The sequence below is a fragment of the Trichechus manatus genome, unplaced genomic scaffold, assembly GCF_000243295.1.
Source record: "Trichechus manatus latirostris isolate Lorelei unplaced genomic scaffold, TriManLat1.0 scaffold00030, whole genome shotgun sequence".
NCBI lineage: Eukaryota > Metazoa > Chordata > Mammalia > Sirenia > Trichechidae > Trichechus > Trichechus manatus.
The window spans coordinates 20,314,998-20,329,906 of record NW_004443966.1 but is presented as its reverse complement, the minus strand read 5'-3'; the positions used below and the strand labels follow the sequence as shown (position 1 = coordinate 20,329,906).

General features: G+C 42.1%; 1 protein-coding gene across 1 annotated transcript; it reads left to right on the top strand.

The window, feature by feature from the left end:
• The first annotated feature begins 3,582 nt into the window (after window positions 1-3,582).
• On the top strand, window positions 3,583-13,250 carry LOC101357118 (cytochrome c oxidase subunit 5A, mitochondrial). Its single transcript, XM_023729831.1, has 3 exons — window positions 3,583-3,733; window positions 10,697-10,813; window positions 12,919-13,250. The coding sequence occupies exons 1-3, from the start codon at window positions 3,634-3,636 to the stop codon at window positions 13,092-13,094; spliced, it is 393 nt and encodes a 130-aa protein (XP_023585599.1). The 5' UTR covers window positions 3,583-3,633; the 3' UTR covers window positions 13,095-13,250.
• Window positions 13,251-14,909: the final 1,659 nt, after the last annotated feature.

Sequence of the window (14,909 nt, the reverse complement as noted above, 5' to 3'; positions counted from 1 at the left end):
GATGACATCCCTGAGGCATCAGAAGTCCAGCTGCTGCTTCTCCAGAAGAACAGCACAGGATTTCAGGGCAGGAGGTGGCAAGAAGGGACAAAAGACCCTGATGGCCTTGGGCAAGGGCCAAGAGTCAGCTCTAAAACTGTCTGGAGGGACACCTTCTAGAAGCAGCAGAACGGCTGGGACCTGGAAACATACTTGGGGGCAGTCTTGGCAACTGGCAGGGGCTCCTCTACCTAAGTGTTGTGATAGGTTTAATTCTGAGGTGACCCCCAAGATTTACTTCTCCTGGTGTACATGCCTTGTATAATCCCCTTGAGTGGGAGGCAGAACCTATGAATTTGATGGGATATCATTCCTGAGATTAGGGTACTAATCAGTTGACTTTCAGTTAATCAAAAGGGAGATTATCCTTGGTGGACCTGACCTAATCTTGTGAAGTCATTCAGGGTGAAGTGTCAGAGAAATACTCTCCTGCTGGCTTGAAGAAAGAAGCTGCAGTGTTGTGAGAGGGCCTATGGAAACGGCCATGCATCAAGGATCTGAACGTGGCCTTTAAGAGCTGTAAGTGGTTCTCAGCCGACTGCTAGTAAGAAAAAATGGGGACTCAGTCCTAAACGACAAGGAACTGGTTTCTGCCAACAACGTGAATGAGCTTGGAAGAGAACCCCAGCCTCCAGACCTGGCTGATATCTTGATTTCAGCCTTGTGAGACCCTGGGCAGAGAACACACTTATGCCTAGACTTCTGACCTGCAGAAATTAGGAGATAATAAATGGGTGTTGTTTTAAGCTGCTAAGTTTGTGCTATGGTGTTTTCAACCACCTCATATGCATGTAAAGCTGGACAATGAATAAGGATGAAAAAAGAAGAACTCATGCCTTTGAATTATGGTCCTGGTGACCAATATGAATATACCACGGAATGCCAGAAGAACAAACAAATCTGTCTTGGAACAAGTAGTCAGAATGCTCTTTAGAAACAAGCATGGCAAGCCTTTGTCTCACATACTTTGGACATGTTACAGGAGGGACCAGTCCCTGGAGAAGGACATCATGCTTGGTAGAGGGCCATGGAAAAAGAAAAGGACCCTCAATGAGATGGACTGACACAGTGGCTGCAACAGTGGGCTCAAGCACGGCAGGGGTTGTGAGGATGGTGTGGGACCAGGCAGTGTTTTGTTCTGCTGTGCATAGGGTCGCTAGAGTTGGAACTGACTTGATGGCACCTGACAACAACAACAAGAAGTCTGCAGTAAACTGTTATGCAGCAATAGAAAATACAGGTGATAAAGGCTGAGAACTTCCCTGAAGGTAGCAGGGGGTTCAGCATTCACTGAGAGGTTAGCAAAGACTACTTTCAGTGGTGGTGGGGAAAGAAAACAGTTCTGGAGTCAGACAAGTCTGGGTTCAACTCTAAGGACCACTATTTATTAGCTGTATGATTCTACAGGGTTGCTATAAGTTGGAATCAACTCAACGGCAATGGGTTTTTGACTCTTGGGCAAGTATCCTTTGAATCTATTCCTTCATCCATAAAATAGGAATACTTATCTTAGGGTTGTTAAGAGGCTTAGATAGGATAATAAATAGTTGATGGCATACAGTGGCCACATAAAAATTATAGTCACAATTGTATATTAAAAAAAAAAATAAAACACTCCAGTAGCCAATCTAAAGGACTGTTGGCAAAGTGGACAGACTCTGACAACAGGGAGACCAGTTAGGACTCATTTGCAATTGACCCCAGTGCCTTCTCAATTATCGGAGCCCTGGCCTTATCCTAAGGGACTCTGGTGGCGTAGTGGTTAAGTGCTCAGCTGCTAACCAAAAGGTCGACAGTTTGAACCCACCAGCTGCTCCGCAGGAGAAAGATGTGGCAATCTGCTTCCATAAAGATTACCCACTACCATCGAGCTGATTTTGACTCATAGCAACCCTATAGGACAGAGAAGAACTGCCCCACAGGGTTTCCAAGGAGATGCTGGTGGATTCAAACTGCCGACCTTTTGGTTAGCACACAGGCTCTTAACCACTACACCACCAGGGCTCCTCCATAAAGATTACAGCCTTGAAAGTCCTATGGGGCAGTTCCCTGTCCTATAGAGTCACTATGAGTCAGAACCAACTCGACGGCAATGGGTTTGGGTTTTGGACCTCATCCTGAGATTCCAGTCTTGGGAGATTTGAGGAATATTAATTGAACTGCAAAGAGGTCAAAGCTTCCGCAGATGTCCTTTGGTTAGGCTGGTGGGAGGGGGTGAGGGCGGGTACTTGGAAAAACTTTTTTATCCTTTTCTCAGCCAGGTTCGTATCTCCTAAAGCCACACCACTAGGGATGAAAATGAGGGCAGCTGCTGATGCCCTATGGAGTGGGCGAGGAATGAGGAACCCCAGAAAAAAAAAACCAAACCCATCGCCATCAAGTCAATTCCGACTCATAGTGACCCTATAGGACAGAGTGAACTGCCCCATAGGGTTTCCAAGGAGCGGCTGGTGGATTCGAACTGCCAACTTAGCCACCGAGCTCTTAACCACTGTGCCACCAGGGCTCTGGAATGAGGAAGAGGGGCCTAAATGTCCATCTCTTCTTTACTCAATGGTCTCAAGGTTAGAGAATGAGCGATACCAAGGCGAATGGGACCATCTCTTCAACTCTGGGTGGTGGCAAGACAATTCACGCCTGGGAAAGGTGCTCTACTGCCTGACCAGGAACTCAAAGTCAAGATGCAGTTAGTGAGGCCAGATTAGATGTAAGAGGCGTGGCACTTGATCAACTCCGTTTCAGAGCAGTTTGCTGTAGATCAGCACCCTTCTGCAGGGAGCGGTGGCGGGCGTTTGGCCAGAAACATCCAGGTGAAAATCCTTGGAACTGGGGATGTTGTATAAAGAGCGGGGATTACCAGCTAACAGTCTAATTTCTGAGCCTGTCTCCTTATCTGTAAAGTGAAACGGTTGGACTCGTTTTTTAATGCTTGCTGGTTTGTGATATAAGAATAAACTCCAAAACCCATTGCAGTCCAGTGGATTCCGACTCATAACGACCCTACAGGACAGAGCAGAACTGCCCCATCGGGTTTCCAAGGAGCGGCTGGTGGATTCAAACTGCCAAACTTCTGGTTAGCAGCCATAGCTCTTAACCACTGTGCCACCTGGGCTCTGACATAAGAATAATTCATTGTAAACTCTTACATTAAGCAGTCTTTTCCCATTCATTCTCTTATTTTAGGCTCAAACCTTGGTGGTAAGCAAGGAAGTATTCTTATTATAACTTAACGTCGTTATTATTGTTATCGTTCCCATTCTGAGGAGGCTGACTCGCCTCTTGAGCCGACTAGGAACATAGATACAGTCTTCTCACCCGTCGCCTTCCCGTCATCCTCGCTCCATAATGGCGGCCGTAGGTCACGCGACCAGCAGCGAAGGGGCCGACCTGGTTTGTCCTCAACGCGCCACCGTAGCCCGCCCGCAACCGCGGGGTGCCCCCTCCAGCCGGGGCGCGAGCGCCGCCGCGGGCGGGCCTGCACGCTCCGCCTACCGTGCGTCGGAGCGTGAGTCCGGCCCCCGCGAGCTTCGGAGCAGCCCGCGCGCTCATACCCGGCTTAGCTTCAGCCTTAGCCTGTGCGCCGCCATCGCTGTCATGCTGGGCGCCGGTCTCCGCCGCTGCGCCGTAGCCGCAGCCTTCCGGGCTGGCCCTCGAGGCCTTCTGCACTCCGCCCCGGCCCCCAGCCCCGCCGCCGGTAAGGCACCCGCCTGCCACTGCCAGCTCCCGCGTGTCCTTGCGGTGACCTGGGCCCCCGCCGCCACTCGAGGGCAGGCTCCCCCCGCGGCCTAGTCTCTTCCCTGCGGGCCGGCGGCCGTACCCAGTGACCGTAGGGCCGCTCTCGCAGCCGCCTCTAGTTGTGGAGGACTCGAGGACGTGCCCCCGCGGGCTCCCTCAGCGCGACTTCATGGCGCGGGCACCACGGACGGATCAGGTTCGGGCGGACAGAGGAGCGGGCGCAGCGCTTCCGGGTACCGCGGCTTCTTCCGCGTCCACCGGGCCCCTTCAGTTTTCGGGCCGTGACCGTGTCCTGGCGCTGGCCCCGCGGTCACCTGGCCTGGAGTGGCCGCCGCCGGCCTGCAGCGCCTCGGCGAAGGTGACATTGAGCCGCTGGGCGCGTCGTTCAGGGTGGGGGCGGGGGTGGCACCTCCAGGATCCGGGCGCCGTCGCCCCCAACGTTTTCCGAGGACACAATATGCTTCCGTGTGAACACAGTATATATGCATTGTTTAATCAGGCATTTCTTTCAGTTAACGTTTTGTATGTCATCTTCACAGCCGTTCTGTCAATTTTAGGGACTGCTGTTATGAGTCGGAATCGATTCCCGGCAGTGGGTTTGGTGGTTTCGTTTTTATGCCACGTTCTAATTCTTCCACGTTTGAAATGGATTTACATGTTTCCTGAGATCGAGAGATCCTGAATGCTGATAGGTCCTTTGATAAGAATATTACTGTTTGGAAAATTGAGTACCACAGATCCAGGGATCCTGGATTTTACAAACATGAGAAAGCTTCATTTTTTTTCTTCGGATTAGAATCCTGATTGCTGGAGTATGACGTGCTGCTAATTCTTGTCTTCTATTTTACTTTCCCTTTTATGTGTTCTGAGACGTGTTGTGTCCAGAACTGTACATATAGTTATAGTAACTACACTTTATCACGGTCCATGATGGTAGTATAACATTATGAAATTCAGCCCCTAAGTGTGCATATTTAAACATCTCAGAAGCTCAAAGCTAGTAGTAACGTTGTTCTCTTGACTATTTTGGGTGTTTTAGCTAGACATTTCAGAACCTGTAGAATATGTCTTGCTTCATTCAGCTTAAACTTTGCGTTCTGTAATTTATTATAGAATGTTAAGGCTGGAGTGCACTTTAAGAGACTATGGAGGCCATCTAGTTTTACAGAAGAGGAGACTGAGGCCTACCTTGGAAAATTGACTCTTTTACTGGTGATGGAACTATTTTCTGTTTCTTTGTTAGGTTTGGCCCGTCCTGATGTTTGTCAGTTTTTGTTTTTTGTTTCTTCTCTAATTGTTTAAGTATCGAATACTATTGAAGTTTTTTATATAGATAGATTTTGGTGGAGATTTCTTACATTTTCATGGTGGATTGGGAAAATATCAGAGGTTTTTGGCAAATTGTGGTTTAAGGGAATTCCTCTTTTCTTAGTAAGTTTGAACACAGAGATTTATGTTGTAGGTGTTACATTCCCCAACCTAAGTGTAATCCGTAACAAAAGCTTTAATTTAGGTGTTTCTGCCATCTGGGCTCCTTGTTTCTCCCATACACCTTAATATTTACCACAAGGAGGCAGTATTGGTTACAAGTAGTATCAGCTACTGTCAGGCGCTACTTGTGTGACCTTGGGCATATTATTTAGCCTTTGTAAGCCTCAGTTGCTTCATCTCCAAACTTGCGATAATACTTGGTAGTTGTGAGATTTAAATAAGATAATGTAACCCTTGGCACATAGAAAATGCTTAAGACAGTAGATATTTGCTTTATTATAGTGCATTTCATTTTTTTGCATATTATACATTGGGATTTGTTATCACTATAGGAGTGAAGAGATTTTGTGTAATTGAAAAGTCAAGAAGATTAAGGTTCTTGGATGAAGCTATCCTAGGTCAAATGATAGTATGCTTGAAAGAGAGCTCTAGAGGAATTGACCTGAGGGGTCAAGTTTGCTCTAATTAAGTAGCAACCCAGATTCCCCTCTGGTTTGTGAAGAAGCCTCCAAGTTGAAATTGAATTGTTTTCCAGTTAACTGCTCAACTAGATGATTATGTTTTAAATAACAGTTAGGTTCTTTAGTCAATCATTAAAACCTGTGCAGCTGGCACCTACAGGTCTACCCTGAGAGCTGGGTAACACCTGAAAGGGTGGGAGGGCGTATTTAAGCCAAGCATCTCAATAAACTTGCTTTGGAACCTGTTAATGTTCCCTTCACTTTATTCACTTCTTTCTCTCACTCCTAGAATTACCACCACCAATATATCCATTCTTTAGGGTTTGTCCAAGCTGATTAGTTACTAAATGGAAAGCCATCTGATTTAGCTATATTTAAAACCAAGGGATTAATGAGCCCCTTAATTTTTCTAAATATATTAGCTTTTTTTTTTTTTTTTTAATGAGTGCTTGACTGAATGCCAAAAAGCAGTACTACAAATAGATTTTTAGATTGAGGCCCTAGCACTAGTCACTTAGTCTAAATTGTCCTCATGTTTCACAGTTGCATCCCTTTTCCTACTCTGGAACCTTTCGGTTGTGTAAAAGCACTGAGTATTGTTTTCCAAAATAGCTTGGCTTAGAAGCCTCAAAACTAGGCAGAGATGCTACATGGAAGTGAAGCTGGTGTGTTTGTGTTTAAATGCCTGTATAACCCATTGTCATTGAGTCAATTCTAAGTCCTGGCATCCGCATGTGTCCTAGAGTAGAACTGCTTCATAGGGTTTTCTTGGCTGTAATTTTTACAGAAACAGATTACCAGGCCTTTCTTCCGTGGTGCTGCTAGGTGGATTTCAACTGCCAACCTTTAGTTTGTAGTTGAGCACAAACTGCTTGCAACACCCAGAGTCCTAATGCCTGTATGTTGTTGTTAGGTGCCATCGAGTGGTTTCCGACTCATAGTGACCCTATAGGACAGAGTAGAACAGCCCTGTAGGGCTTCCAAGGAGCAGTTGGTGGATTTGAACTGCTGACCTTTTGGTTAGCAGCCGAGTCACACAGCCAGTAAATTACAGAGCCCCGATTAAAACCCATGGTAGTCTGCCCCTAAAGCTCAAGCTCTTTCCACCCTACCCATTCTGCCTCCCAAGGAGGAAGCGCAAGTGTAAAGAGTGTTAATGTATTGTGCTTCAGCTGAGCAAGTATTTACTGAGAGTTGACCAGATTGGGATGTATTAAAGCACATTTAATTATCATGAAAATATTGCCCACAGAGGGCTTTTTTTTTTCTTTTTTTTTTTTAAAAACCTTTGTAATGAAGGACTGTAATTATATTGATGACTCAAAAACTACGTTCTTCAAAGGCAATAGGTAAGAGTAGTAGGCACCTTTTTTCCTTAGACTACCTAGTATACTGCAGTGGATAAAGTTGAGTGTATAGATGATTTATAATATGAAAAAGTTTAAAGTAGTTATGCTTTGGTAACCTAATTTGAAGAATATCAACAAAAGAGGTGACAAAGAAGAGCTACACTGTGTGACTCCCAATTGATCCTAAGTCAGAATGAACCACACCAACCTGACCAAACCATGTAAGTACAGTATTTTTTTTTTTAATGCTAAACAACTATATACTAAGGATAGAGTCCCTGCGTAGTGCAAACGGTTAATGTGCTTGGCTACTAACTGAAAGGTTGGAGGTTCGAATCCACCCAGAAACGCCTTGGAAGAAAGGCTTAGTGATCACTTCTGAAAAATCAGCCATTGAAAACCCTATGGAGCACTGTTTTACTCTGACAACATGTGGAATTGCCATAAATTGTAATTGACTCATTGGCAACTGGTATAGTATAGTAAGGATTTTTTCCTTAAAACCAAGTGCTAGTGAATTAATTGGAAATAGACAAAAATCTGTTTAATATTCATACTGAGTTGGTGCTTTAGTTGGTGGACCAGTATTTTGTTTTAAAAGCCTAAGGATGAGAGAATTGGTTAAGTCAGGAAGGGAGCATGGGTGAAGTTCATTAAGATGAAAAGTAACCTAATTTCTTTAGGCAGTTGCCTCCTTTGACATTGTAAAGAAGGGGAAACCTGGTCTCATAAAAACCATTATTCAGGTCTCAGGTTCTCAAACTATTCTTCACACAGAAGCATTAGGTTATTAGCTATTAGTCATTGGGAGAAAACCCTCATGAAGACAGCCATTGGATCCGTATGAAGCCCTGTATCCTAAATTTGGCAGATTTAGGTGCCAGACCAACAGCATTTTAATCTTGAGACTAAAATTCCTATAGGCAACTAACTCAGTTTGTAAATACCGAATGGGGCTCACTCCTGAATTCCAGGCAAGTGTTCCAGTTTCAGTGTCGTGTATTTCAAGGCTCTAGCAGGTTTTATCAAAGTTGTAACGAAGATCTGGGGTGCTAATTAGGGGAGATCTCATATGGATAAATTAAACCTCTGAAGTTACACAGTAATGTTTTGTGAAAGGAAGGTTATGTAGCTATGACTTAATTTCTCAATAGAGCAGTGAGGGGAAACTGTAGCCAATGGCTATAAAACAAATTTTCATTTTTTCCCAGATGCATCTTTTTATTGTAAAGCAAAATTGATCCAAAGAGATGTCACTCGAGAGCAATCATGTGCTAGGATGCTGTTCTAAGTATTTCTGTTCAAATCTGTCATATAAGGGCCAGTTGTTTACTTTTTCTAAATGGGTTTTTAATCAACTACATACAATGAACTGTACTATTTTGAGTGTATAGTTTGAGTTTTGCCAAAAGTTCACACCCACGTGACTACCATAACCTATTGCAGTCAAGTTGATTCCAACTCGTAGCCACCCTAGGGGACAGAGTAGAATTGCCCCATAGGGTTTCCAAGGCTGTAATCTTTATGGAAGCAGACTGCTGCATCTTTCTCCCGCAAAGTGTCTGGGGGGTTCTAGCAGCTGGGCACTTAACCACTGTTCCACTAGGGCTGCTTTGTGACCCCTACCACAAAAAAAAAAGATACAAACTATTTCCATCCCCTGAAAACGGTGCCTTTTGCCTCTGCAGTCCATCTGCCCTCTGCCCTCCACCCCGAGCAACCGCTGCTCTACTTTTTGTCATTATAGATTAGTATGCATTTTCTAGAATTTCATATAAATGGAATTCTACACTGTGTATTCTTTTGTGTCTAGCTTCTTCCAGCTAATGTTTTTGAGATTCATCCATGTTGTTGGCTTGTATCGGTAGGTTTTTTTTTTCAATTGTTGAGTAGTGTTTCATTTGTTTATCCATTCATCTATTGATGGGCATTGGGTTATTTCCCTTTTTTTGCTATAATAAAGCTGCTGTATACATATTTTTGTGTGGACATATATTTTCATTGTCTTGGGTAGATACTTAGGAATGGAATTACTGAGCTATATGGTAGGTGTTAACTTGATGAGATACTGCTAAACTGTTTTCCAAAGTCGTTGTACCATTTTACGCTTGCACTTTAAGTATTACGTTAAGGACAGCTCTAGTTTTTGAAAAAGTAGGTTATACAGTCTTGAAAACAGTGGGTTAGAGCATTGTTATAACCTTTGCTTTCTGATATTTTGAATGTATTCATTTTGTGAGGTTTATTAAATATGCATGTGGTTTTGATTAAGTATTTTCACTTATCAAACACATTTAGGTCTAGAGATCCATTCTTTTTTTTGTCATAGAAATTAAAACATGCCTGATTTCAGTCCATTATATACATGTCCCACTTCATTCTGGGCTTGGGTTGTGGAGATAATGTAAGTCATTGGAAGGATTGGGACTTCTGCTATGATCCTGCAGGACTAATGATAGGCATTCTGCTATAGCTGCGTGGTAATTTAAGTATAACAGGAAATACAGCTTGGGGAATGTTTTGTTTCTGTAAATTATTATTTCCATAAATAGAAGATCAATTAAGATATTTTTAGATAAAGATTAATTTATAGCTACCATTTATTGAACACCTACCAGATGACAAGCCCTCTGTAAGGCTTTACCTGCTTTTATAGTTAATCCTCATAATCTGCTAAGATATGGTATTCCCATTTTACAGATAGGAAACAAACTTAAGCTAATTTTCCCAAGAGTATACAGTGGGAGAGTAAGCGAGAGCCTAGAGGTAGGTATCTTAGCACTAGGTTGTGCTGCCTCCTAAGACCTAAAGGTAAGATCCCCGCCACCCCATCAGAGAGACTGTCTAGAAGGAATCCAGATTTCTCAGCTCCCAATTCAATGTCCGTTTGACAAGCAGACAGAAAAATGGAAAAGCTTTTCTTAAGGTACCACAAAGGGTATGTAGATTGACAGCAGAATACTAAAGGCAAGGAAAAGCCTGTTTTCCTCACAATGTGATATTCAAGTATCTCACTTAGAAATCTTATAAAACAATGTTTTTTCAGTGGGAGTAGGTCAGAAGGTATGCCTCCCCCACCCCCACCCCCCCGCCGACAGTTTATCAGAATCTGTGGGGAGGAAGCTGTAGTTTGATAAAACAATATCTAAAATTATCATTGTTTTGTTCTGATGTGTAATTTATTTTTAAATATTTAATGGAGAGTGTAAGTTTTTTTAAAATTTATTAAGAAAATATATATATTATAAATGTGTTTAAAAGCTGAACTGTACATTATTTTTAATTAGTAATTAATACTCTGCTTGGCAGTTTTTCTCTCAAAGATAACCACTGTTAATAATTAAAACAAAAACTCCTCCCATAGGGAACCACTGTTAACAATTTTAAGCTAGGATTAGACAGTAGGGGGAAAAATGCATATATAATACTTTGTTCTACTTGCTTTATTTTTTGCTTAATTTTTTTAAGATATTTTTCCATATCAGTAGATAAGATTTATTTCATTTGACCTGCTGAATAATTTCCCTGCCATGACATATGTAGTTGGTTCAAAAATTTAATGCATTAAATAAAATAAGTACTATTTTGTACATTAAAATTACTGGTTTTTCTCCATTGTAGCTGTCCAGTCAGTTCGCTGCTACTCCCATGGGTCTCATGAGACAGATGAGGAGTTTGATGCTCGCTGGGTGACATACTTCAACAAGCCAAATATCGATGCCTGGGAATTGCGTAAAGGTAATTGGAACGTAGGCATGTTTGTCTATTTTGGTATGGAAATATGAACTGCTGTGTAGTCTTCCACTACTTTGTCAAAAGCAACTATTTTTGAAAGCATTGCATCATGTAAAGTGGTTATCATCATGCAACTTGCAGTTAGGAAAGTTTATGGCTTCCCTAGTGAGTATTTCCTATACAGCAGGATTTTAAAGCTGGCACTATTGACATTTTGGGCCAGATGATTCTTTGCGAGAGGGAGGACTATCCTGTGCATTGTTGGATGTTCAGCAGCATCTGACCTCTACCCACTAGATGCCAGTAGCATCCGCTGCCCCACGTGTGACAACCAAAAATGTCTCTAGACATTGCCGAATGTCCCCTGGGGGACAGAATCACCCCTGGTTGAGAACCACTACTGTAGTGATAATGTCAGAGTGATCAAGAGTTAACAGTTTCTTAAAATAAAAAAGAAAAGAAAAGAAAATGCCTGACATCTAAGATACTCCACTGGTCTCACCCCTCCGGGAGCGAGGGAGAATGAAGAAAACTAAAGATACAAGGGAAAGATTAGTCCAAAGGACTAATGGACCACATCTACCATGGCCTCCACCAGACTGAGTCCAGTACAACTAGATAGTGCCTGGCTACCACCACTGACTGCTCTGACAGGGATCACAATAGAGGGTCCTGGACAGAGCTGGAGAATAATGTAGAACAAAATTCTAACTCACAAAAAAAGACCAGACTTACTGGTCTGACAGACTGGAGAAACCCTGAGAGTATGGCCCCTGGACACCCTTTTAGCTCAGTAATAAAGTCACTCCCAAGGTTCACCCGTCAGTGAAAGATTAGACAGCCCCGTAAATCAAAACGAGACTAATGGGGCACAGCAGCCCAGGGACAAGGACTAGAAGGCAGAAGGGGACAGGAAAGCTGGTAATAGGGAACCCAAGGTTGAGAAGGGAGGGTGTTGACCATTGTCATAAAACAATATGTGTACTAACTGTTTAATGAGAAACTATTTGCTCTGTAAACCTTCATCTAAAGTACAATTAAAAAAAAAAAAAAAGAATATTGTTTGGAAAAAAAAGTAATGAGGAAAGAAAATCTGTATTTGTTAAAGTGAAGGGACATCCATAATATATTGTTAAGATTAAAAAAAAAAGAGTTAACAGTTTTGTACCTTTCAGATAACTTACATAGTGGTCACTTGGTTCTCTTTCCCTCTGGGTAATGGTTTGAGTTGTTTGTTTGTTATTTCTGTTCTCAGTTAAGATTTGTCTTGGCCCTGAATAAATGTCCATTCTAAGTAAGCTAGGAACTTGTTTTTCCTAAATTGTAAATGCCCACTTAAAATGGGTAAATAGCATTAATGATAACTAGTCACTAATTTTAAGTGGAGAGTAATTCAGTCTCTGTGACTGTATTCTAGCATTTTGTTCACTGGTGTCCTTTGTTTAAATATTTTTAAATAAATAAAAGCAAGAAACCTAAGTGCTTCAAGCTTCTCTGCAGGAAATGTAGTGACTCCGTTTTGCTGCACCCAGGGAAATTCTTATTGAATTATCTTGAGTAGAAGTAATGAAAAGAACAGCAGTTCTGCGTTCCCATTAAGAGAATCTTAAATTTGATGATGTGTCATTTTGTGTAGAGCCAAAAGTAATCATGCCCAGTCATTTTCTGGTTGAATGTTTCTGAGTCTCTGCACTAATGTTTCTCTATAAAATCTCCTTAATGTCCTCATTTGGGCTTCATTAACTCTCCTTAAGCATTTCTTTGGTGGTTTTAGATTGTTTTCAGTCAAATCTGTTTTTAAGCAACTGAAGAACATACATTGCATTAAGAGTTACAGATGTGAGTTGAAAATGGCCCGCTTGTTTGAATAGAAACCAGCTAATTATTATGAAAATGGTATTTGCATATTTGTTCTTCAATTTGCATGCTGCTGCATAGTTTTTTCCATTAATTCACTGTGATCTTATCATCTAGATTTTCCTAAAGGTCCTTATAGAAAATAGAGGCCCTAACAGATAACATGGCCATGGTTCAATAAAAAGATTACTAAATTGTGGTTTTGCAGGTGTGATGTTCCAGGTTGACATGGCCCTCTTTTAATTTGACAGGGATGAACACACTTGTTGGCTATGATCTGGTTCCAGAACCCAAAATCATCGACGCTGCTTTGCGGGCATGCAGACGGTTAAATGATTTTGCTAGTGCGGTTCGCATCCTAGAGGTTGTTAAGGTCAGTGAAATAACTATGTTAAAGTTGTTCTGGAAGTGGGTGGACTGTCAATAGGTAACAGCATATTCTGTGCTTTTGCATTTGTTAAAATTCCTACAGTTAGTTCTCTTATAGCTAGAAGAAGGAGCCCTGGTGGCCCAATCGTTAAGTGATCGGCTACTGATAGAAAGGTTAGTGGTTTGAACCACCCAGCGGCTCCTTATGAGAAAGACCTGGTGATCTGCTTCTGTAAAAATTACAGCCATGAACTAAACCAAAGCTAAGAAGTTCCTGAATACAGTCAAACACTTTGAGGGACAGAGTAGCAGGGGCGGGGGTCTGGGGACCATGCTTTCAGGGGACATCTAGGTCACTTGGCATAACAAAGTTTATTAAGAAAATCTTGTGCATACTACTTTGGTGAGTGGCGTCTGGGGTCTTAAAAGCTAGCAAGTGGCCATCTAAGATGCATCAGTTGGTCCCAACGACCTGGAGTAAAAGAGAATGAAGAATACTAAAAAAAGGAAAGTATTAGCCCGAGAGACAGAAAGGGCCACATAAACCAGAGAGTTCATCAGCCTGAGACCAGAAGAACTGGATGGTGCCTGGCTACCACCAATGACCGCCCTGACAGGGAACACAACAGAGAGTCTTTAATGGAGCGGGGGGAAGGGTGGGATGCAACACTCAAATTTTAGTAAAAAGAGCAGACTTAATGGTCTGACTGAGACTGGAGGAACCTCAAAAAGCATGGCCCCCGGACTCTGTCAACCCAGAACTAAAACAGTTCCCAAGGCCAACTCTTCAGACAAAGATTGGACTGGACTGTGGGACATAAAATGATATGAAGAGTGTGCTTCTTCTTAGCTCAAGTAAATACATGAGACTAAATGGACAACTTCTGTCCAGATGTGAGATGAGAAGGCAGAGAGGGTTAGGAGCTGGTTGAATGGACAGGGGAAATCGGGTGGAGAGGAGGAGTGTACTGTCACAGTATAGGGAGAGCAATTAGGGTCACATAACAATGCATGTATAAATTTTTGTATGAGAGACTAACTTGAATTGTAATCTTCATTTAAACTACAATAATTAAAAAAAAATTGCAGCCACAGAAATCCTGTTGAGCCGCTCTACTCTGTCATATGGGGGTTCCCGATGAGTCTGAATCTACTCCACGGCACCCAACAGGAGCAACATAGCTAGAGGGAATGTACATTGCAGTTTCAGCCTTTCTGGAGGGCAGTTTGGCAGCATTTACCAAAGCCCTTAAAAACTGTGCATGAGATAATTTTGCTCAGCAATTCCATTTGAGAATTTATCTTAAGGAAATAATTAAGGCTGTATAGTGGTTTAACTATAAGGGTATTCATCTTTGTGCTATATGAGATATGAAGAAATTAAATGGAGTGGTTTCTTAAGATGGAACTTCCCAGAACAGTTTATGACTACACAACTATTGATATTGTAGAAATGTGTTTGACATTGAGAATGTTCATGGTATATTATAATTGGAGAAGTTGTGAAACATTTTTCTGTGGTATGACCTCATTTTACTTAAAAAGATAAATATATATGAAAATGTAGGCAGATATATACCAATTCCCTGCCCCCTTGCTTGATTATAATTTCTGACTTTTCTATAATGAACAAATAGATGGCATTTAAATGAGGATTTTAATTTTTAAAAAATTCAATTAAGGAAACCTAGAATTTGCTAAAGGCAGAAGAATAACAGCTTGGCACTTTTTTAGTCCATTTCCCTTTTTAATAGTTACCCCTGAGAAACCCTGTGACAGTACAGGTATAACTATATGTTCTGGTGAGTTTTCTTCAAAACCCTCCTGCCCTGAAAATAAGTAGTGTCCAAGTGCAGCTCTCAATGAAAAGATA